The following is a 21,953-nucleotide window of genomic DNA, read 5'->3' on the forward strand; positions in this document are numbered from 1 at the left end:
GTGTGTGTGTGTGTGTATGTATATGTGTATATATATCAGAGGACAATACTTGGATCAACTTCATCATTTATTCACAAGCAAAAAGACCACAGTGTTGTCAAACTGTCTCTTCATGGGTGCCTGCATTAACTGGTCAAACTCAGAAAGCCAGTGTGGGATTTCAAAAACAAGTACAAAGGAATTAGAACGTCCTTTTTTCTTTTTAATGTTTCCGGTTGATTTTTGTTTTGTTTTCTCGTTTCCGTCGGCCTGGAAACGGAGGATTTCAGATTTCTGCGTTGTAACATGGTTAGACGATGACAGACACCTAAAGCGTTGGCACTCGGCCGGCTTCCCATGATGACAGCGACTCATGACGTGGAGGACAGGGGTAAGCAGCAACTGTGGTTTGTTGATCCTCCTCTTAGCGCCAACACAAGATGGAGCACTGAGCCTCCCTGGATCTTGTAGTCTGCTGCCGTCTTCTCATCATTCCTGAGGTTCACAAGACAACACAGGAGATGATTAGAGAACACCTGGAGATCATATGCAGATAGCTGCAGAGCAAAATGCCTCACATCTGTTTTCCACTGTAGATAAGTCTCTGTTGCTGCGGTGGGATCCCTTCCTTCTCTTCCACTCTTTCTTTAATCCGCTCCACCTTGATTTGAGCAAAAACAAGAGATTAAGCAACAAAATCTAGCAGCTGCATATAACAAGGACTATTTATCACAAGATGTTACCTTATCTGTGGGCTCTATGTCAATCTCTATTTCTTTTCCAGTGAGAGTCTGAAACATAACAAAACGATTATAGAAACACTGAACTTTCACAATCCTAAATGGTTAAGAAGAAGGAGGAATTCACCAAGGATTTTCTCTGGGCTCGAGCCAAGCTGCCAGGGAATTTCAGCTACTATACTATTGTACATAAACACGGTCACACAGCTAATTACGGTTAAAATAAATGTTTTTGGGACTTTTTTGGAAATTTTTGATCCAAAATCTGATGTAATTTTGCCAGATGATTTGAACTCTGGATTTGCATACAGCTGTTTCGAAAAGGATGCCCGTGTTGGTTAATGGAAAAACTGATTATTTTCACTACTAGCCAAGTCGCCATGTCTCTGTTTATAGACTCTCTGTTAAACTTTAGAAACACGTCAACATTTCGGTCGCAAGTACACAATGAAGTCTCGTGTCATCGGTAGTGTAAACCCTAAACATTTTTTGCTTTGTCACAACTACAAACTATTCACTGGTTGTAGTACAGCACGGGCTAACCTGTTTTCAGTCACCAAAACTAGATGTTAGCAACGATGAGTGTTAGCAAACGTCAAACAATAGCAACTCAGTGAAGAAAGAGCAGTTTCGCTTGAATGATCGGGTGCTTAACACTGATCTGTTTCACAGCATGTCGGGTGTAAGTTGGGTTTTCTGTTGCCCCAGGCCCTGAAATAAATGAGCGAACCGGCTCTGTGATATTAGCGGGATATCGAGAAACAGAGACGGGACTGAACACCACCCATGGAGCCCGAGCTAGAATCAAAGAAAGTAATGTTCTTACCTTGACTTTGATCAACATGCTGAATGAAGAAAATAATACTAACAAATTTTATGAACAGCTTGGTGAACTAAACAGCAAATTGCCGAATAACAATCTACTTCTTCTGCTAACCGGACTTTACTTCCTGTGTCACGGGCTAACATTCCGGACATGACGCCGTCACAACACACCAGCATTTTTGTTCCTCTCTGACGTATTAACTTCTAAATACAAGATCATCTAAGTTATTTCAATATATCTGTTATTTCAATACATCTATTTCTAAAGTCGCAGGCAGATTTCACGTGAACAAAAGAATGTACTTTTGTACGGCTTTGAATTATACCCCATATGTACAAAAGTTTTGGTAAGTAAAATCATGGCAGCTAAATAAAAGCAAACTTCCAAAAAGCTATACCATTATAGATTTATGTAATCGATTTTCAGTAGTGATGCAACATCATATAAAAATATTGCCTCCGACAGCTGAATTGTACTCATCTATACTTTATTTTGAACTGCAAAAAGAACAAATATAAACAGTAGTCCTTATGTGCAAAAGTTTTGAATCACTCGTCATTTCCGCATAATTTCCCAGGAAAATGTGATTTATTGAAGCACACAAAATACACATAAATGCAGAATATAAGGCAAAAACAGTTTGTACAATTCTAATGAGCTTGAAAGTTAATATTTGGTATGACCATCTTTATTCTTTATCACAGTCTGAACTCTCTTAGGCGGCTTTTTTGTCATTTCTTCAGGTAGCCTTTAAGTTGAAGAACAGTCAAAGCTCTTCTCTGGATGTCGCCTGCCTTTTGTCCCATTCTCTGTCATGGTGAGCCCACACTGCTTCAATTTTGTAGAGGTCCAGGCTCTGGCTCCATTGATGATAGTGTTTTTCTCTCCACATATGCTCTTACTGCATTGTCAGCGTGTGTGTTGAAAAATAAAACTGTTGCCATTCAGATGTTTTCCCATGGTGGATTAAAGTCTGATGGCACTTTTCTGCATTAATGGTTTTGTCAGGATCCCCAACAGCAGTGGCTGAAATACAGACCCAAACAATGACAGAGCCTCCACCATATAGACACTCACTATTTCACCTCTCTCCTAACCTCCTCCATACATACAGACCATAATTCCAGTCACAATGACTCATCACTCCAAGACCTGTTTCATTGATTTTCAGTCCAGTTTTTGAGCAATTTGGTATACCTCACCCCTTTCTTCCTTCCTTAAGAATGGCTTCTTGACGGCCACCCTTCCTAAGGAAATGACTTTCAGATACTGAATACCAGCTGTAGATAATCTTTTAGTCCTCCCTCTTCTTCTCTTGTGCTCTAGCTGTTCATTAAGGACACACTGCCCACTGTGCTAAAACTTTTCAGCTTTCTTTGGGAATTATGTTGTTGGTGTAAAAATACAATTTTAGACAACTGCCAACTAAACGTGCACATGTAAGTTTACCTGATTTATGCTCTCTAGGATATTTCTTCCAAGTCTTGCATGCATGTCAACAAAAGTAAACTCAAATAAGCTTGTCAAGTTACTGATCCACATAGAGTTTGTAAGCTTTATGGAAAGTAATACTCTAAGTTTCAGTGGCCTATGATATGACACGTGTCACTTCCTTCTGTAAGACTGGGCATTTCCAAAGATAACTAGAAAAAACAAGTCTAACATTAATCTTTTCTCATGATGAAGAAAGATGCTGATAAGAGGAAGGAAATGCGTTAAACTTAAATTCTGTCAAGCAAATGTAGTAAGAAAAAGAAATATAAAAATAAAGATACCACTCATTCAAGGTCCACCCGATCACACAGTGATGAGCTCATAGAGCACTCTGAGTCTGTGATTCGTGGGCTCTGCTTTCACACAGGTGTTGATGGTTGAGGTCATTAAGCAAGAAGTTCATAAAGCATGTTGGTCCCAATGTGTACAGGATGTTTAGTCATGGGGACTCATCTCTACCTAGATTTGCTTGTCCTGGCTGTTTTTGCAACGGCTGTTGCCAATGCAGGTATATATATTCTTTTTTGGGGGGAGGATTTCAGACGTATAGACACAAATACATATTTTTAAGTGTTTCTGTCCACATAAAAGATGACCGTGATTTTGTTTTATTTTTCCAGACATCAATGTGGTCTGTGCAAACAACTCCGTGAGGGTGACATGGAGGGTGAATGCGGAGCTGGTGCCGTATGCAGCTCGACTGTTTCTTGGAAACTGCATGGCATCTCAGTGGAAGGTTCTGCCTTCTGGAGAGGGGGAAGCACAGTTCAACTATACGTTTTCCGAGTGCAAGTTTACTAAAATGGTACTGTACTCTGAGAGATGCAACTTCAGTAGCTTCCACTCACTTGTGAGCTCTAATTTAATCACTTGTTTGCTTTCCCGTCTTGCAGGTAAAGGGAAAACGCATATTCTATCAGAATGAAATGAGCTACAGGCCACAGGCAAAGCCAAACCCTCCAGATTTTGTGCATCCCATTGAATGTGTTTACAGAAGGTTTGTGACACTTGTGTTTTTTTTCTCAAACTGAAATTGTATGAAATGTAGAATCTTGCCATTCTTAATATTTTTTTTTTCTTTTTTTTATTTCAGACCCAAGGATTGGATTCCCCGATTCGTGAACCCTGGATATGGGGTTTCCGAGGGTCACGGCAGGCTGGTCTTCCACATGGCGCTTCTCAATGGTAACTTCTCACCATGCCAAATTACAAGCACTTGTTAAAACGCACACTACTTAGCATTTACTTTTCCACAGAGGAGCTATCAAGCATAGCAAAGACGAACATCATTCCTCTGGGCTCCCCCATGCCAATATGGGCAGCAGTGGAGCAGAAGTCTCATCAGCCACTGCTGTTGCTCATGGAGGAATGTGTCGCAGCCCCCACAGCTGAGCTGCGGCCCGGCAGCCAGGTTTACCCAATCATTGGAAACAAGGGGTAGGGTTCCAGTACCGTTCAGACTTTGTACTCAGTGTAGTGGAAGCGATGCGTATTGGTAATCTGACTTACCAATTTCTCCAGGTGTCTTTTAGACAGCAAAAAAGAAAATTCGATGTTTCTGCCTCGGTACCACTCGTCTTCCATCATCCTCTACCTCCAGTCCTTCAACTTTGGTTTTGGAGAGGTGAGAACAGGTTAAATTATTTTAAGAATAAACATTTAAAGGAACTTTAATTCGAGCCCTGTGTTCCTCAGGTGTACATCCACTGTAAACTGGCTGTGTGGGATCCTCAAAATTTTGCCGAAAGCAAGAAGGCATGTCATTATATAAAGGGAACTAACAGGTGATTATTGAGTTCAACAACTTGTACTTCACAAGTTTTGACCTTTTTCCTCAGTCTCTGAATAAATGGAAATGACATTACTGTTACACTCATTTAATAAGCTTTTTAGCATCTGAACTCTTAAAAAAGATTCTTAAAGTGTTCAAGTGTTCTTCTTGAGCAAAATTGTACTTAACTGTATTTCATACTGCTGAACACTGCTTGCTGAATATGGAAGTTATGCTCCACATGACTGCTTTTCTTTTTGTCCCCATCTCCAGATGGGAGCTGCTTGATGACCCATCCCGAAGCTCCCTCTGTAACTGCTGTGACTTGAGCTGCAAGTCTCGGTCCAGGAGGGGTGTTGAATGGGGTAATCTCATGTGTCTTTAATGTAACTGCATGCTATCAGACCTGTACTTTCAAAGGGATTCAAATGACATCTGATTTAAAGAAGCAGGCTGTGCTTCTCCACTTATGAATTCAACTCTCATTGCAGCATCAGACGGTCCGAGTCACAATTCTGTGTTGGGACCCCTAATCATTGTGGACCAATCTGACTTGAGGGACAGTGACACAATGATGGAGTCTGCCACTACAGCTGACCCACAGCTCAAATAAGCTGTGCGACGAAGCTTGGTCAAAACGGATATCAACTGCAGTATGACTGAAGGATCTGATGGCGGATAACCTCCGAGGACGTCACGATTGTGTGATTTTTGTTTTGCGTATTCATTACTCTGGGGTTTTTGTTTTAAAATGATACTTGTTCTTGATATAACTAAAACATTGTAAACTCTTATTTGTGACTTTGTTCTGTCAAACACCAGCCATTTTTATGTGATACTGCTGCTTTTCAGAGATGCTGTGCATCAGTAGGAAGGTGGGGCCCTACTGTCAAATGCCTTCTAAATGGAAAAGTCCCATTTCTGGAATTGCATTTGAATCCAATAAATGACTATTCTGTATAAACTGACAGTGTGTGCTCTTCAGATACTTGTATTTTCAAAACCTCATTTGGTATATCACTATTGCCTCAGAGCAAGAAGGTCCTTGGGTCAAAACAATAAGCTGGGGCTTTACTGAAGTTGACTTGCACGTGTTCAATTTCCTTGTGGATATTCTTGGTTCGTCCCACACTTCAAATGTGTGAGAGTTAACAGGTGTGAATAGTTGTCTTTCTCTATTAGCTCTGACTGGCTCAGCCCCTCTACAACCATGAATTAAACTGGATGGATGTTTTTCTGAGCTTGGTGATCAGTCTTGGTATAATATTTGACTGCGCGCGCACACACACACACACACACACACACACACCTGCTCCATATTGGCAAATGAAGGCTTTTCCATCTGAGAGGCATCCCTCTCATTTGGACTACACTGCAGCTCACTTTACTGTCTCTTGCTTGTGCAGCTTTTCCTTGGGTCCTCACAGCCACCTGTTTTAGCTTCTCTCTGAGATTCAGAATTGATTTCAAAATCCTCCTGTTTGTTTAGTCATTCATGGTTTAACTCCTTCCTACATATCTGACCTCTTAGAGCCCTGTGATGCTCCAGGTCCCTCCAATCAGACCGTCAGATGTTTCAGACTGTCCCTCAATCTAGAGTTAAACTCAGACATTTTTTGCCCCCAAACTGTGGAACAGCATTCCAACATTAAAACTAGATTTAAAACTTATTTTTATTCCCTGGCATTTGACTCTGTCTGTTTGAGTTTAATACTAAAGCTCTCTGTGAGATGACGTGAAACAAGCCGGCTGTAAATGTTCCGGTTTTGTTTTCTGAATTTGACTGTCTAGATCTGAAATTGCCACATACTGATATAACATCTCGTTACCTTCTCAGACTACAGTACTACTGCTTTCATGATCGTAATGTGATGTAAAACTGACTAAACTGGACAAATATTAAGATTTGCATCATGTGACTCACATCACATCAAAATCAACTGAACTCTTTATTGCAAACACCTTGTTGCTGCTGCACCTGTAGCTGCAAACACACAGCAGGTGAACCTGGTTTTGTTGATTAGCCTGTCCCCAGTAAGAGAATAAAATCACCAGTGGCGCCAGCACCAAGTGTTCAGTCATCATGGCCTCCCTTTGGTATTGTGTAGCTGTTTTGGGCCTGGTGGCAAGAGTTTCAGTAAATGCAGGTAATGTCTAAATGAGAAATGGCTTCTTTTTTTTTTTTTTTTTTTAATTTAAGGGTGAGAATTTTATTTTTTTAATTATCCCCTTTGCTGCCTCCCTCTCTACTTAGACATGAAACTGGATTGTAAAGGTGGTTTTGTGACACTGGTGTGGACAGATGGTAGATCTCAGATGGACACTTCACTGCTCCGTCTGGGCAGCTGCTTTCCCACAAGCCTCACAGACAGGGAAGCTGTTTTCACTGTGGACTTCAATGACTGTAACTTCAGGAGGCTTGTGAGTAGCCCAGAACTACGTGCATGAAAGAACCGTCTATCCCTACAGGTTGGTGACTCATCTTTCCTCCCCACAGGTTACTGGCAAACGACTAATCTACGCCAATGACCTGACGTACATTACCCCACCTAATTCTGTCATCCCTTCGTACATTGACTTGATTGTCTGTGAATATGAGAGGCAAGTGGACATGTTGTAACATGGAATGCTGAACAAAAAAGCAAATGGATGTTTTTTAAAAAAAAAAAAAAAAAAAATGCAACCTTTTAACCTGTTTCATGCAGGCCCAGAGATTGGTACCCCCTGGTTTATGAGCCAGTGTTTAGTACCTATGGTTTAGAAGAACTAGTATTTCATATTGGACTCATGAATGGTGGGTATCTGAAAGTGCCTGAAAATAGAAGCAGTCCTAAACATTCCTGCGACTCACCTTGTTCTGTGTAAATCTAGCTGACTTTTCAGGCCCTGCTGAATCTACAAGATTCCCTCTGGGCTCAATCATCGCCATCATGGCTAGCGTGGAGCAGCAGACCCATCAGCCATTGCTGCTACTCATTGATGAATGTGTAGCTGCCACCACATCTGAGTTGCAGCCTGAAAGTTCTCTATACCCATTAATCACCAACAAGGGGTAAACTTGCGCTATCAAGAAGCACTGACTTGGGTATTCTTGTTGACTAGACCTTGAAATAATCTGTTTCTCTGGAACCTCAGATGTCTTGTCGACAGTAAGAAATCGCGCTCAAAATTTGAACCCAGGCAAAAGACTTCAGAGATCCGGCTATCCCTTCAAGCCTTCAAGTTTGCTGTGGGAGGAGAGGTAAATATCTTTAACTGCAAGAACTGAATGTAGGAAACAAAGCAGATTGTTGGTTAATCGTGGAATACGATACATCCTGCAGGTGTTTATTCATTGCAGCCTTGTGGCTTGGGATCCCAACGGTCTTGGCAATACTAAGAAGGCCTGCCACTACATCACAGATTATGGGTAAAACGCATACTTGACTCCGTAGTTTTTTAGTACTGGATATGTTGTAGTTAAGCTTGAATGCTGAGCTATGACTAAATTGTCCTGGAATCGGCAGAAGCTCAGTGATTATTTCTTCCTGCCTACTTCAGTTGGGAGTTGCTTGACGACCCTACACACAGCAGTCTATGTGACTGCTGTGAGTCCAGCTGCAAGGCCAGAAAGACGAGGGATCTAGTGACAGGTATACATTTCTACACTTTTATAACTGTGGTCTTGCTGTACAGGACTCAAAGCTGTTTTTTTTCCACAGGGAAGCATGGTGCAGTACAAAACGTAGTCCTTGGTCCACTCACTATCACAGATTAGAATGAGTCACTAAGGCAAGCTTCTCCTTGAAATGGTGGTACAGACATCCTGTTCTCGGACGGCTCTCAAGAATGGCTCCATCCACGTGACTTCAGGCTCATCTGAGGTTTTTAACTTCCAGGCTGTCGGTGCTTTCCTTTGCATTTCAGATCTGTGCAATTGTATCAAAGCTGCATAAATAAATGACTTTCCTTTAAGTATTCATGGGTGTCTTTTAATTCAGTTATTCAAATGTACTGAGCGATCAATGTTCAAATGCAAACTAGCAAAATCCAAAGGCATGCATTTTGCAACTAATGGGACAACGAATTCTAAGAAAGCTGTATGTGAGTTGACTAAAGACTCAGTACATGGAATAAAAGTCACTATAAACGAGGCTTGTCAAATTTTATTTTTAAATATGCTATATGAATTCTAGGCAATACCACCAGCATACTTGAACTGCTGTCCACTCAAGAAGCAACACTGACAGTCAATTTAACATGCTGTTGTGCAAATGGAATAGGCAAAAGGTGGGAAATTATAGGCAATTAGCAAGACCTCCTCAAAGGAGTGGTTCTGCAGGTGGTGACAGCAGACAACTTCAGTACCTATGCTTTGGTCACTTTTGAATGCTGGAGGTGATTTCACTCTAGTGGTAGCATGAGATGGAGTCTACAACCCACACAAGTGGCTCAGGTAGTGTGTGTGTGTGTGTGTGTGTGTGTGTCTGCTCAAACAATCAGAAACGGACTCCATGTGCTCGCCAGAGGTAGCCTGACTGCCATTAGGTACAGAGATGAGATCATCAGAACACTTTGGAGACCATATGCTGGTGCAGTTGGCCCTGGGTTCCTCCTAATGTGAGACAATGCTAGACCTCATGTGTCAGCAGTTCCTGCAAGAAAAAGTCATTGGTGCTATGGACTGGCCTGCCCGTTCCCAGACCTGAATCCAATTGAGCACTCTTGGACATGTCTTGCTCCATCCACCAACGTGACGTTGCACCACAGACTGTCCCTGAGTTGGCAGGAACTTTAGCCCAGGTCTGGGGAATTCCTCAGGAGATCATCTGCCAGCTCATCAGGAGCATGCCCAAGCGATGTAGGGAGGTCATACAGGCAAGTGGAGGCCACACACACTGAGCCTCATTTTGACTTGTTTTAAGGACATTACATTAAAGTTGCATCAGCCTGTAGTGTGTTTTTCCACTTTCATACTGAGTGTGACTCCAAATCCAGACCTCCATGGGTTGCTAAATATGATTTCCATTGAAAATTTTTGTGATTTTGTTGTCAGCATATTCAACTGTGTAAAGAACAAAGTATTTAATAAGAATATTTCATTTATTCAGATCTAGGATGTCTTATTTTTGTGTTCCCGTCATTTTTTGAGCAGTGTATTTCTAGAGAGATTCCTGGGAACAGAGGGCACTTACAAGCTTCACAGCGTCCCCGTTTTCCTCACGTCTTATGTTAATCGGACAGGAAATTCTTCCGAATATTTATAGCCAAACACTGATTAAACTGGAGATGGTAGGCATGATATCCTTGACTGCTGTTTGAGAAGCAGAACTTGTGTATAGTAAATCCTAGCACGGTCTTATTCTAAACGTTTCCACTTTAATATCGGATCTTGGTTTTAAGAGAAAGTGTATGTAATACAGACTTCACGTACGTCATCATTCATTAGCCAATCACAACACAGACCGGGTTCCCGAGGCGGGGACTGCTGAGCTAACTGCTCCTGTGTCAAAGCAGCGGCTCCGTGTAGCAGGTAAGGTTAGAAAGACACCTAAAAAAAAGGAAGCCAATATGAGGGTCCTTTCTTTTAGTGTTTTGCCAGTGTCCAGTGTTTCCAGTTGTTTGGCTGATTGAGCGCCGTTTTCTACAACTTAAGCTAATTAGCTAGCAAGCTAATACTTTGTGACAGTTTGAGTTTAACTTAGTTTTCAGTGAGTAAAGCCAGTTTTTTTTAGCTTAATGTCAGAGTCACCTTTGTAGTGAGTAATTGAGGAAACTGAGAGGGATTCATTGAGAATATATTTTTAAATTACTTCTGTTCTCTAGTTTTTTTTAATGAAGGGATACAAATTGATAAGTTAATATAAAGACTGAAATATGCATTGTTAAGCTCGAATAAAATCCTGACGTCTCTCGTGAAAGCCTCTGCAGACTGAGTATTTTGATTAATAAAGTTAAAAAAAAGATTCCACTGTACACGCAGGAATGACGTTAAAGCATACACAGAAGGAAATAAAAAATCCCCTCAAAATGTTTTGTTAACCAACCACTCCCAGAAGAAAAACATGCTCTACCACAGTTGGACATGTTTCATCTGAAATTACTATTCTTGGGCTTCCTCTTCTCATGCTACTCCTTTTCCATCACCTTTTATCCTTCCTACCTTTGAACTCTGGTTTGGCTTTTATGTAATTATTTCATGTGAGTAATTTTGAGTTGTGTGCAAGACAACACATAAGTTCTGTTTCTAAGTTGGACTACCTGCAGCTACCAGTGTGTAATATGAGGAAGGAAAAAAAAAAGCTGTACAAAAAGAGTGTGGTATAAAATTTTGCACTGATGGGGGTCTTGCAGATAATAAGATCACAGCTGTTTTTTTTAAGAGTCCCATGAAACTATTAAAGACAGGTGCGTGTGCAACAGTTTATTCTGGCTCAAAAAGAAGGGGAGGTAAATAAGGGCCAGTTCTTCTGCAGTAAACTGGGCAATAATCTTGTGTCTGTTTGATTGTTTTGTGTGTGTGTGTTTAGGAAACACACAAAAATGGTCTGGTTCCACTGTAACCAGTGCTTCAAAAGAAGAGGATCCACGTTTGCCGCGTCCAGCTGTGGCCACATTTTCTGTGAAGCATGCGTTAAATCAAGTGAGAGAGTTCATTTGCTTCTGAGCTGTAACTAGACTTCCTCATGAGTATGTCTCCACTGTGATGCAGTGCAACTCAAAGTTTGAGGCTGCTAAAAAAAAACCCTCCCCATCTGCTTTAGATCCGTGCACTGTATGTGGGGCCAGCTGCAGCTATCTGGCTATCAATGAGGTTGGTGAGTCTGACGTAATCAGAGCAGCTTACTGTTTGACTTTAATTCAGACATCCAACATTCTTTGTCATGTGGATGTATTTCTGCTTCAGATGAAGCCGCAGGAAAAAATGTTTTTCAACGACCCAGTGAAGCTCATCCAATCACGGCTAGAGCACATGTGTCAGGTCTGTCCCTGCCAGGCAGCATGCACTTCAAGGGATGATCTGATATTGTCGTGTTGGTGTTGTTCCCACATCATCATAATAAATGTTGTTTCAGGTTCAACATTGCAAGTGACCAATCACATTGTTGTGACGTAATACTTTTGCAAGCCAAGCCATTCATTCATTTATGAAATTCCAATGTTGCAAGGACAATATGTATAATGCTTACCGTTTATTAAAGAACAGCATCCTGAAATGCAAAGAATTCAAATTGCTGGATCGGCGGACAGAGGCGGTTTCTCGCAAGTTACGTAGATTTTTATTTACAGTGTTTTTTCCAAACCCGCAAAAGTATTACGTCACAACAATGTGATTGGAACAACATTTATTATGATGATGTGGGAACAACACCAACATGACGATATCAGATCGTGCCACTTCAAGCCCCATTGCCTCTGTGTCTTTTAATTGTTATAGCAGGTTGTTAAATGCCAGTGTATGCAGTCAATTACTATTAACTTGGTATGTCATTAGCTACAGATTGAAAAATGAAATGCATCTCTCTGCTATGATTATTTGGGAATCTCTGAGCTATTACCCACTAGTCAAACTTGATTTGTTCATTTTTCACAGAATTATCATTTAGTAACAATGTCTTCATGTTCCCAGATTGTCATCTTTCAGCAGATGCAGATGGAGAGAGTCATGGCACAATTCAAGCACAAGTCTGCTGAATTGGAAAGACGCCTTAAAGAAGTCACCGAGCAGAGTTACAGGTGATTTTAATGTCTGCTATTATTTCCTCTGTGGCAGTGTAAATAAAACCATCCAACTGCAGTGATTTTCTTCTTCTTCTGTTATTTCAAGGCAACTCTCAGACCTGCAAAGAGAGAATGCTGACTTAAAAAAGCAGCTTTTAGAGGTGAAGAAAGAAACTATGGAATTGAAAAAGCCACTTTCACAATGGAGGGTAAGTCTTCAAAAGCCTAATTTTTAAAACAAGAGTACCAAAAAGATTCATCTGAATGAATTAGTGTCTTCTTCTGCTCTGCAGCTCTCTCCAGGACAATTTCAAACTGAAGGGTAAAAGTTCTTTTTCATTTTAACATGTTCACTTCATTTGTAGTTTTTAAATGAAGCAGTAATAACCCATTCATTTACAGAACTCAGAGGATGTCCCTCCCTGTGGCTGTCACCTCCCCAGGTAACCCCAGTGATTTGTGTTGATTGAAGTGTTACAGTTTGACCGCTGATGCTTAGTTTAATCGTTTCTGGTTCATGTTGATGTTGAGCTTGTGTTTTTCTTTTTTTTCTAGTTACGCCTCGTTCAAGAACCATGAGGTAAGCATTTGATTGTCATGTTGTAGTTGATTTCTTTCTTTGTATCATGTGACTGTTCAAATATGATATATGTGTGTCAGTCATATAGGCTCAGCAGAGTCCCAGAGGTGGAACATGCACAGAGGTCCTAGTCTCTCCCTCAATGTAAGTCTCCAGTTTTACCCAGTGTATTATTTTATTGAACCTAAATTTAATGACCAAATATATCCTAGTAAAATTTCATATAAATGTGTGCTCGCAGTGCACTTGTGAAGGAAATGCAGATCAAAAGTGAAAATATATCAAGACATGTTTGTCTTAAAAAATAACTGTAAGGTAAAAAGTATTAGATTGAGTTTGACAACTATGATTATATTATAATAATAATAATAAACCTATATAATACAACTATTATTATATTATATTTATTATTTTATAATTATTTGCTCTCCTATGAAAATTTAAATTTTTTTAAAAAGAATTTCCCAAGTGCTGTTAAACAAAGAAATGCATTTCTATCACAGCTTATTCAAACTTTCTAATTTTATTTAGGATCCCTACATTATTTTACTTTGCACACAGAAACAAAATTACATCACAGAAACCAAAAACTACCAGATCAGCATTATTACCTCTCCTTATAATAGCTAATAGTCAGTTACTCAGATAAATTGTATTTTATTTATATGGTACCAAATCACAAGTCACCTTGAGGCACTTTATATTGTAATGCAAGACCCTAGAATAATACATAGCAAACCCCAACAATCAAACAACCTCTATGCAAACAACCTCTAAGCACGTTGATTGGAAATAAGGGGAGAAGGACGGGACAAAATTTGCGCTGTGGAAGAGAGCCAGAGAGGAATAATGACTAATAATTAAATGCAGAGTGGTGTGCAAACACATAGTGAGGGGGAAAGGTGAGTGACGAAGAAACACTCAGCCCATCATGGGAAGCCCACCAGTGCAGCATAACGAAGGGAGGATTCTGGGTCACCTAATCCAGCCCTTACTATAAACTATCAAAAAGGAAAGTTTCAAGCCTTTAAAAAGGATTCTCAGAAAAAGTTACTTTAAGCTCCTAAGCCCCACACTCTTTCATGGCATGCATTTTTAATATCTCTTTGCGATTTGGGCTGATTGGCACCTGATGAATGTAAAAATAAAGAATTGTCTTTTTACCTGATGTAGTTTCTGAGAAAAATGATATGAGGACATTCGTTTTAAATTTCAATAGAACAGTGGCAGTATAATGTCCTTGTAAGTGGATATCAGGCCCTTGTAGAGCAAAATTTAGTATTGTGGTCTAGACCAGTGGTTCTCAAACTGTGGTACGCGTACCACTAGTGGTACTTGGGCTCTCTCTGGTGGTATGTGGGAAATCTCCCAGTTTTTTAAAGATTAAATAATATACCATTGTAGAGGTATGCAAAGACGACACGAAAGTTCCCGAGGCTCTTCTGGGAGCCGGAGCCAGAAGAGCCTTGAGAGCGGTGTATTTCCCTTGGGTGGGCGGATCCTGGAGGAGGGTCATCACACAGCGGGTGGACAGCGAGGCCACCACATGATGGTATTTCGTGTCGTCGGCTGAAACGCCACGAAGAGCAAAGTGAGCTTTGACGTGCACGAACCACGAAGGAGGTTCAGCAGCTTAACCGCCACAGCAAAAATTAAGACATACAGCTCTGCTATCACTTCCGACATAAATGAAGACAGAAAACTAAACAGCAGTGGTGTTTGTAGGGTTACTGAAGTTGGGCTAGCTGGTATATAATGATGTGTGGGCTACACAGCTATGGTTAGCATAATATAAACACAGTAATACTGGAGGATGAACTCCAGTAAATGGACCAAACTTCAGACAGGAGAACAACTGCAATATAAGGCTAGTCATTAATATACTGCTGCATGGGCTGGGCTGTCGTTACATCGTAAGGTTTTAAAAACTGAGCTTTAAAATGAATAGTGATGATAAAAACTGAGAGAGGCCAACAGTGATAACTTTTTTTATGGGCTTGTTCAGATTAAATAGAACAAGATACAAAGCATTAAAACATGTTAAAAACACAGCAGACATAATAAATGAAGAGTAGTTTGGACCCGGAAGCAGGTTTCATCAGGTCTTCACTTAAAGATTGGATATCCCACCTGCTGTGAATGTTTTAATGCAGTACAGTTGTTAATATTATCACTCGTCACATCCTGTTTATGACAGTTAAAATAAATAACATTCATATAAGAAATAAAATTGTCTTGTGTAAACTGTATGTGGTGTTAAATAGGCCTATACTACTGTACTTCAATTTCGGCCGTAAGGGTGGTACTTCAAGAGCCATATATTTTATGAAGTGGTACTCACTGTGAAAAGTTTGACAACCACTGGTCTAGACAACCCAAAATGTGATGTCTATATATGTGGATGCCAGGTCCTAGTAGGTTAAATTTCATAGGAGAGCTAATAATTTGTTCTCATCTGTTTCGTAAATAATGTTGAATGCAGTCAGCTTTGTGAGCATTTTCAGGCACCAGCTTTAACTGCCAAGCAGCAGTTTCTGTTCTCAAGGCATAAACTTACCATCTTCATCATCAACATCATCTTTAGGGTTTACACAAGTGTATTTCAAGCCCAGCTGGGCTTAAATTAACCCCCTTCCTTGGTTTAAACATCACGGATTTGAGCTACAACTGTTAATAAAGCTAATGTGTCGTCTCATCTACTGTCACCACACAAATAAGAGCTGCCTGGAAGGGTTAGTTGAACTATGAAGCTAAAAGTCACAGCTTAAAAGCGGGTTTTCTACTTTCTGTGTCCCTGAGTCCAGGGACGCTTAGGTGTCTGTGACATACAGTAAGCACGAGGGTCCACATGCCTGTCTGTTTTTTGAGGGGGGTTTCTGTGTCTGTGGAGACTCATCTGTGGAGAATTTACATTACTATGCACCAGGCACACATGTGCCCAGATGTAAAGCAGGAATGTCTAATCAGCTGTCGTTTCTCCAGCTGTCTGTGCCCACAGCCGACTATAAACCAGGCAGTCACATTTAATGATCTAAATGTTTTTGCTTGTTTGTTTTTTGTTGAATTGTTTTGGGGTTTGTTTGTTTGTTTGTTTTTTTTGGGGGGGGGGGGGGGGGGATTATGTGTTTGAAGGTTCCATTTAGAATGTTGAAGTTACAAAATTAAAAACCAAAGGAAACTTTCTTGTGCTTGTGTTTTGTCAGACTCCTGGATCAGCTGCTTCAGTTTCCAGCCATAGTTCTCTTCATGAATACAGTAAGTGTGGCTGCAAACACACTCTTTTAGCTCTGCCATGGATGCTGTGATCAAACTGGAAAATGTGCTGTATCAAATTGGATACTGTGCGCCTCCAATCCCCAATCAAAATCTTTCTCTTTGTTTTAAAAAGGAACACCTACATCATTAAGCACACCTACCAGGTGAGGGAAAAGTTACCTGGCAGCTACTTACAAATTCTAACTTTTATCAAACATTGTAGCAGATTTATAAAAGCTTTTGATATTTTCACATGTTACTGAGTCAGTTCATTTTCATCCCCAGAACCCAGACTCCTGGTCTTTTACAGTTCATAAGTGGATTATCAGTTCAGTCACCTAGGCACTGATTAAATGTCTATTTACACCCCTGGATGTGTTCATTAGTTGAGATTTGTGCATTAGGACTATGAAATTCTTGTGTGGTTTTGCCCTGATAACAAAAAAGGCGTGTATACATTGTTTTACTTTTAATGGAAGTTGATATTACTATGTTGTTCTGTTAAGGAATTAAACTGACAACTTAGTTGGAGTCATCGTAATCTTTCTGCAAGTACACTGCTGATGCATTAATTTTACGTGGTTCACACTCACAACAAAACTTAACATGGATTAAAAATAAATAGTCAGATATATTCATAGAGTACATTGAACAACAACAACAAAAAACTTTGCACACAGTTATAAAGGTCAATGCTTTACTGGTTTCCAGTGACACAAATGTGCAAATAAGAAGTTTTCCAACAAGGGGGGGGGGGAAGAGAACATCAACCAAGGAGGACACTACATGTTATGAACATTTCCCCAAAGTATGACACATTAGCTTTTTCCTGACTAACAGGATGACAAAACAAAGTGATGCACACTGCTTCGTAACATTTCCAGCCTTTGTCCAGGCATTTCTAAGAAACTAAACTGACTCTGTTTAAAGCCCACTTCATTCTTGGTATGTCAACTAAAACATTTTTCATCTCTTAAACACAGCCATGAAGGAAATAACTAATAAATACATAAACTGATAAGACAATTTGATAATGCTTGGGTTATGAATCATAATGTTATCTGAAAAACAAAACTTCTTTGGATTACACAGTACTGTTTTTGTCTATATTATAAACCTGAAAGTTAACTACTAAGACAGAATAGGGGTGGGGGGTGGAACCAAAGAAAAAAAACAAAAAAACAAAACTGAATCAATGAGTGGGTTGGTGTTTGTATGCCATTGATGTGTCTGCTGATTCTTAGTACTGTTGACTGTTACTGTCACAAAGGTGCACTTGTATGCAAGCTATTTATTTACTAAGAATTACAGCAGAGAGACTAAATGGATATTGAGGAATGTGTTTCAAAAATACGCTGTAGCTATTAAATTTAGCTGTATTTTCTGTAACTTAAAAAGAAAAGTGAGGAGTTTAAAAGTATCAAGAACAACACTGTACAATTAGGAATTTATGTTCTGTGAAATAATTGGATTTAATTAACATAACGGCAGCAGGATCATAAACCAAAGTGCAAGACGTCAATTTAAAGTGTGCATGTCCAGTGTGCTTTTCATGATGAGGACTTGTTGGCTATAAAGGAATGGTTACACACAGTGATCAGTCAACAAATTTGTCAATGTAGACATTTTATGGAGCAGTAGGTTGTTTGCTACAGTTAGGTACCAAATGTACAACCAATTTAAATTATAAAACTACATAATATACTAGAAATTCTGTAGTGATATCTAAACAAAAATAATAAGCTCAAAAAATAAAGCAAACCAGTGTACAAGTTGCTGCGCTATTTACAGTAATGTAGGCAGCACAATGGTATTTCAAGTCCAAATATATTAGGGAAAGCAGGGAATGCAGCACATATAAAACACAAACCTCACTTTGGGCTTGTAGTGGGAAGACTGAATGTTACAAACCTGCTCAGTTAAAGCAATATTAACCAAAGTAATATTTATGCTTCATGGTGCAAATTATTTGAAGAGCACCTCAACTTGTAGAAATGTTATTAAGTAACAACAATAGATTCCTGCTCAGTTTCCCCAACGTCCTGAGCTGCAAACCAATCCCGCACCTGCTGGTAGCTCATTCTCGATTTCTTGCATAGAGAATCAAGGTCTTTTTCATGTAGTGTGCCATTTGAAAGGTAATAGTTAACCAACGGCTGGATATCTGGGGAATCTGCACTCCTTCCATTTGCTTGAGATTTTCGTTTACGGCTACCCCCGGGCCGAGAGGATGTTCCACTTCCGTTTGTTAAACCGCAGCTACTTTGCTGGGAAGCCAGCTCTGCCAAGAACTGATCACGGACCCCCTTTACCCAGCGCAGCTGGCCATTTTTGACAGCATAGCGTGTGTCCCCAAACCACTGAATAACATCTGCCCGCGGCAAACCAGTAAGCTTAACAAGTTCAGTGTAGTCTTCACTCTTAGGCCATTGGCAACGCAAGAAATGCTGCTTTAACACATCCAACTGCTCCTTGGTCTTTCTTGGTCGCCCAGCAGGAGTGAGGGCAGGGGATGTAGATGTGGAGGGACTGGTTTTGGCTGACTGGCCTAGCTTCTTTGATGTGGTGATTTTGTTTGAAAATGGTTTGTTAGGTGAGACAGACAATGGTGGGCTGTCTGAGGGGGAAGAATAAGGAGAGTATTTGGATATACTTAATGGTTCCAGGGGAACATCTGGCTCAATCTTGCAAGTCTTTGTCAACTGTAAGGGTCGTTCATCACACTGTTCCTCATCTTTGAAAGTGTCTCCTTCCCCTGAAAGATCCTCAATAACATCATGCCCTTGTGCCTCAAGAACCCTTTCCCCAAATGCCTCCAGGCTATTTGACAAAAAGGTCTGGAAGAAGTGTGAATTTCTAATCCCATTGCTACGTGCTGGCTCATGGCCTTTCGCCCCATTCAGCTGACGAGACTTTTGAGTAATAAGTGGAAGAGGCTGAGACTGTTGATCATGTTTACTTCCCACAGCAGCTTGCTGAGAAAAGTTCTGGGCTGCTGCCAGGCTTCCTCGACCGACGCGCAGCTGGTAACGACTGTCACTGAACCATTTACGAATGTCGTTACGGCTCAGCCCCGTTTCTTCCTGCAAGCGTCTAAGCTCTGCCTCTGCAGGCCAGTTCTCTCTTAGAAAACTTTTGCGAAGGGCAGCAAGCTGAGCTTTAGACTTTTTGTAGCGTCCATGGCGGTGCTGTCGTGGAGAAGAGTCTGAAAGGTCAAAGGAAACATCGGCTGCTGGCGTGTCTGCTGGTGGGTGGTAGAAGTACGAATCCTGAGGTGGTGGGAGGGTTGAGCTGAAACACGGTGTGCTGGATTTGGCTGGCTTGTATGAATCTAGTGACTCACACTTTGGGCCGTTTGTCTGAGGTGGGTAGTTAGAAAGAGCACTGTCCTCTTCTTCACTATCCTTGTCTTCAATTACCAATTCCTCATAACTTGTGTCGTTTTTCATTTTGTCTTCCTCATTTGTTTCAATTGAGTCATCACAAAGCTCCGGCACTGCCAGCTTTCGCCGTGTCTCCTCAATTTCTTCCGAGGACCAGCTAATTCCATATTTAATTCTCTGCACCATAAACCACACTTTAACTTTGTCCAGTGGCAAGGCACAGACCCGGGCTAGAGCGCTAACCTCCCGAGACGACGGGTAGGGAAATAAGTTGAAGGCTTTGACCAGCTCTGAGATGGTGTCGAGTTCACGGGTCTGATCAGACTGTGTCCATACCAGTTTCAGTCCCTCTGACACTAGAGGCAGGCACACAACTGAGTTGTGGTTGGTGGTGAAACTAGCCACCCCACTTGTGTTGCTTTCAGCTGAGCAGGGAGAGTCACGCAAATCCTTGGATGAGCATTTGGATTCAAGGTTTTCTTCACATTCTGTCTTTACTTTTTCTTCTAGCATCTCCTTCATGTCCAAAGGTAGTCCATGTCTGCCGTTATGTTCAGTGTATGTAGCCATCTGGGCTATCAAAATGTGTGCTTTCACCTAGAAAAGAATCAGAAACCATAATTTAGTATTGCGCTTTTCCCAGCTGCCAAACTGTTTAAACTAAAGATAAGATCATCGCAAAAGGAAGGCCTACATCCTCTCAAGAGTACAGACTCAGATGTTTTAAGATCGCCATGTTCTCATTCATTCTCAAAGTCAATTATGGGACAGCTGCCACCCCCACCCTGCGCTCCTTATTCTGAACTCTCAATGAAACTAGTGGTACACTCTATCCAGACTGGGTCTCCCCTCCCCCAGAGTGTGATGGCTGACTTTTGTTTTGTATGAGTGGGGGGACTGGCCGCAAAGGGTGGGGGCAGAATGAGCAATCCATCACAGTCTGCTTTCTCGCCCCTTCCCACTCAGGCTTTGTTCCACTTCCAAGTTCTCAGTTCGAAGAGATAAGTGTAGCCTCTTCACAAAGGCAGCCACCAAAACATTTGCATTGTCGTACTCGAGTCTAAGTCCAGACACACTATTAACAATCAAATATTCCTAGTTAAAGTAGTTCTAAGGTGATTAATACCATTATTAGCAAATTGCTTTTAAGCAACAGGTGTTGCTTCCAACTATTCACAAAAGCTTCTATTACATACATGAAACAGTGATTCAGTATAAGTGCTAGACCACTGTTTGACATTTTGTCCCACTGCAGTCTTTATTCAATTATATCAATCAGGGGTGGAGACACCTCACAACGTACAGTTTCATAATATGAAGGCTACTCTTAATTTGGAAGAGCAATAGTTGCGCATTTAGTTGCGAGGTTACGCCACTGCCGGCGATTAGGTCGCCTGAACCACAAAAGAAATGCTGAAGTGTAACACAAACATTAGCTAACAATTATGAAATCACTGGATTACTCATTGGTGGTAGACTAAACCCACGGGGATGAGATCATGTGGCGACCCCCACAATCTTTTTTTTTTTTTTAAATATATATTTCATGTCTTACTCATCCCCCTACCCGCTAAACCGTTGGGAGTTTAGACACCATGTTTTTGTTTTCGCGGAAGAAAAAGCTCCAAAAGTTCAAAAATGTTGACCGTGTCAGCTACAATAGCAGTCCAGCGTCTCCCCCCCTCTTTATGGCGTACTAACTAAAACGCTTCACACTGCACAGGCGCACTTCGTCGTCAGACACGCTTCAGTGAAACATAAAAATAAACTTACCAAAAAATGCCAAACAAGCCCTTTTTTTATTCCCGAGGTCCGTTTGAGCGAAAGGAAAAGCGAAGAAAATCAGGTTTCCCTCCTGGCACCTCGCTTTATATGGCCGAAGTTTAAAGGCAGAGCTGGGAAACGATACCGTCCGTCCGTTTGTTTGACCCTTGTCTTATTTATCAAGCACCTCGACGGATTACGGTCAGGATACAAAGATCCGAGGCGACCAAGTTTGTCGCGTTTTCTAGGAGTTCAGTCGTCGGCTAATTCCTGCCGAAGACGGCACAAAGCTCCAATCCGTGAGACTCTTAATCCGAGCCGCCGTTATTTCGTGCCACTCGGTCCTCCCGTTGTTGCTTTTGTTCTTTAACTGTGAAGTGGTTCCCCTGTCCGGCCAGATCGAGGCGAGGCGGAGCTGAGGACCAGGAAGACCAGAAGGCCCAACTGACTCTCCAACAGT

The 21,953-nt window shown here is 41.0% G+C and overlaps 5 protein-coding genes across 8 annotated transcripts; 3 read left to right on the forward strand and 2 right to left on the reverse strand.

Moving 5' to 3' along the window:
- Positions 1–54: 54 nt before the first annotated feature.
- nedd8l (NEDD8 ubiquitin like modifier, like) lies at positions 55–1,694 on the reverse strand. Its single transcript, XM_040044916.1, has 4 exons — positions 1,546–1,694; positions 723–770; positions 558–640; positions 55–474 (listed from the first exon to the last, which is right to left on the reverse strand). Exons 1-4 carry the CDS (start codon positions 1,561–1,563, stop codon positions 351–353), a joined length of 273 nt encoding a protein of 90 aa, XP_039900850.1. The 5' UTR covers positions 1,564–1,694; the 3' UTR covers positions 55–350.
- Positions 1,695–3,411: 1,717 nt separating this feature from the next.
- Positions 3,412–5,778, forward strand: zp3f.2 (zona pellucida glycoprotein 3f, tandem duplicate 2). Its single transcript, XM_040044959.1, has 9 exons — positions 3,412–3,547; positions 3,660–3,844; positions 3,933–4,036; positions 4,133–4,224; positions 4,296–4,476; positions 4,561–4,663; positions 4,735–4,823; positions 5,084–5,175; positions 5,302–5,778. The coding sequence occupies exons 1-9, from the start codon at positions 3,448–3,450 to the stop codon at positions 5,421–5,423; spliced, it is 1,068 nt and encodes a 355-aa protein (XP_039900893.1). The 5' UTR covers positions 3,412–3,447; the 3' UTR covers positions 5,424–5,778.
- Positions 5,779–6,822: 1,044 nt separating this feature from the next.
- LOC120741867 (zona pellucida sperm-binding protein 3-like) lies at positions 6,823–8,769 on the forward strand. Its single transcript, XM_040044960.1, has 9 exons — positions 6,823–6,957; positions 7,065–7,231; positions 7,308–7,411; positions 7,516–7,604; positions 7,682–7,862; positions 7,946–8,051; positions 8,134–8,219; positions 8,351–8,442; positions 8,512–8,769. Exons 1-9 carry the CDS (start codon positions 6,894–6,896, stop codon positions 8,565–8,567), a joined length of 945 nt encoding a protein of 314 aa, XP_039900894.1. The 5' UTR covers positions 6,823–6,893; the 3' UTR covers positions 8,568–8,769.
- A 1,421-nt stretch (positions 8,770–10,190) lies between these two features.
- On the forward strand, positions 10,191–17,331 carry LOC120741805 (RING finger protein 212B-like). Of its 4 annotated transcripts, none has more exons than XR_005697698.1 (13): positions 10,191–10,322; positions 11,320–11,432; positions 11,554–11,603; positions 11,697–11,771; positions 12,420–12,526; positions 12,618–12,720; positions 12,805–12,833; positions 12,914–12,954; positions 13,067–13,091; positions 13,180–13,235; positions 16,295–16,346; positions 16,480–16,510; positions 16,632–16,663. XR_005697698.1 is itself a non-coding variant. In XM_040044863.1 (13 exons), exons 2-13 carry the CDS (start codon positions 11,333–11,335, stop codon positions 16,693–16,695), a joined length of 741 nt encoding a protein of 246 aa, XP_039900797.1. In that variant the 5' UTR covers positions 10,192–10,322; positions 11,320–11,332; the 3' UTR covers positions 16,696–17,331. The 4 variants fall into 4 exon arrangements, 3 of the variants coding, with proteins under 3 accessions (XP_039900798.1, XP_039900799.1, XP_039900797.1); XM_040044863.1 differs by having other exon boundaries at positions 10,192–10,322; positions 13,172–13,235; positions 16,632–17,331; XM_040044864.1 differs by lacking the exon at positions 11,697–11,771 and having other exon boundaries at positions 13,172–13,235; positions 16,632–17,331.
- homeza (homeobox and leucine zipper encoding a) lies at positions 17,030–21,883 on the reverse strand. The gene is made up of 2 exons (XM_040044848.1): positions 21,503–21,883; positions 17,030–20,326 (listed from the first exon to the last, which is right to left on the reverse strand). The coding sequence occupies exon 2, from the start codon at positions 20,297–20,299 to the stop codon at positions 18,347–18,349; it is 1,953 nt and encodes a 650-aa protein (XP_039900782.1). The 5' UTR covers positions 20,300–20,326; positions 21,503–21,883; the 3' UTR covers positions 17,030–18,346.
- Between the last annotated feature and the right edge of the window lie 70 nt (positions 21,884–21,953).

This window comes from Simochromis diagramma, unplaced genomic scaffold (assembly GCF_900408965.1).
Source record: "Simochromis diagramma unplaced genomic scaffold, fSimDia1.1 OVJJ01000663.1, whole genome shotgun sequence".
NCBI lineage: Eukaryota > Metazoa > Chordata > Actinopteri > Cichliformes > Cichlidae > Simochromis > Simochromis diagramma.

Coding starts and splice junctions, on each gene's coding strand:
- LOC120741805 (XM_040044863.1), top strand. CDS start 11,333: ATGGTCTGGTTCCACTGTAACCAGTGCTTCAAAAGAAGAGGATCCACG. Junction 11,604..11,696: donor GCTATCTGGCTATCAATGAG/GTTGGTGAGTCT, acceptor TTTCTGCTTCAG/ATGAAGCCGCAGGAAAAAAT. Junction 12,955..13,066: donor TGTGGCTGTCACCTCCCCAG/GTAACCCCAGTG, acceptor TTTTTTTTCTAG/TTACGCCTCGTTCAAGAACC.
- nedd8l (XM_040044916.1), bottom strand. Junction 641..722: donor ACATAGAGCCCACAGATAAG/GTAACATCTTGT, acceptor GCTCAAATCAAG/GTGGAGCGGATTAAAGAAAG. Junction 475..557: donor ATCTACAGTGGAAAACAGAT/GTGAGGCATTTT, acceptor TGTGAACCTCAG/GAATGATGAGAAGACGGCAG.
- homeza (XM_040044848.1), bottom strand. CDS start 20,299: ATGGCTACATACACTGAACATAACGGCAGACATGGACTACCTTTGGAC.
- zp3f.2 (XM_040044959.1), top strand. CDS start 3,448: ATGTTGGTCCCAATGTGTACAGGATGTTTAGTCATGGGGACTCATCTC. Junction 4,664..4,734: donor TCAACTTTGGTTTTGGAGAG/GTGAGAACAGGT, acceptor TGTGTTCCTCAG/GTGTACATCCACTGTAAACT. Junction 5,176..5,301: donor CAGGAGGGGTGTTGAATGGG/GTAATCTCATGT, acceptor CTCTCATTGCAG/CATCAGACGGTCCGAGTCAC.
- LOC120741867 (XM_040044960.1), top strand. CDS start 6,894: ATGGCCTCCCTTTGGTATTGTGTAGCTGTTTTGGGCCTGGTGGCAAGA. Junction 8,220..8,350: donor CACTACATCACAGATTATGG/GTAAAACGCATA, acceptor TGCCTACTTCAG/TTGGGAGTTGCTTGACGACC. Junction 8,443..8,511: donor GACGAGGGATCTAGTGACAG/GTATACATTTCT, acceptor TTTTTTCCACAG/GGAAGCATGGTGCAGTACAA.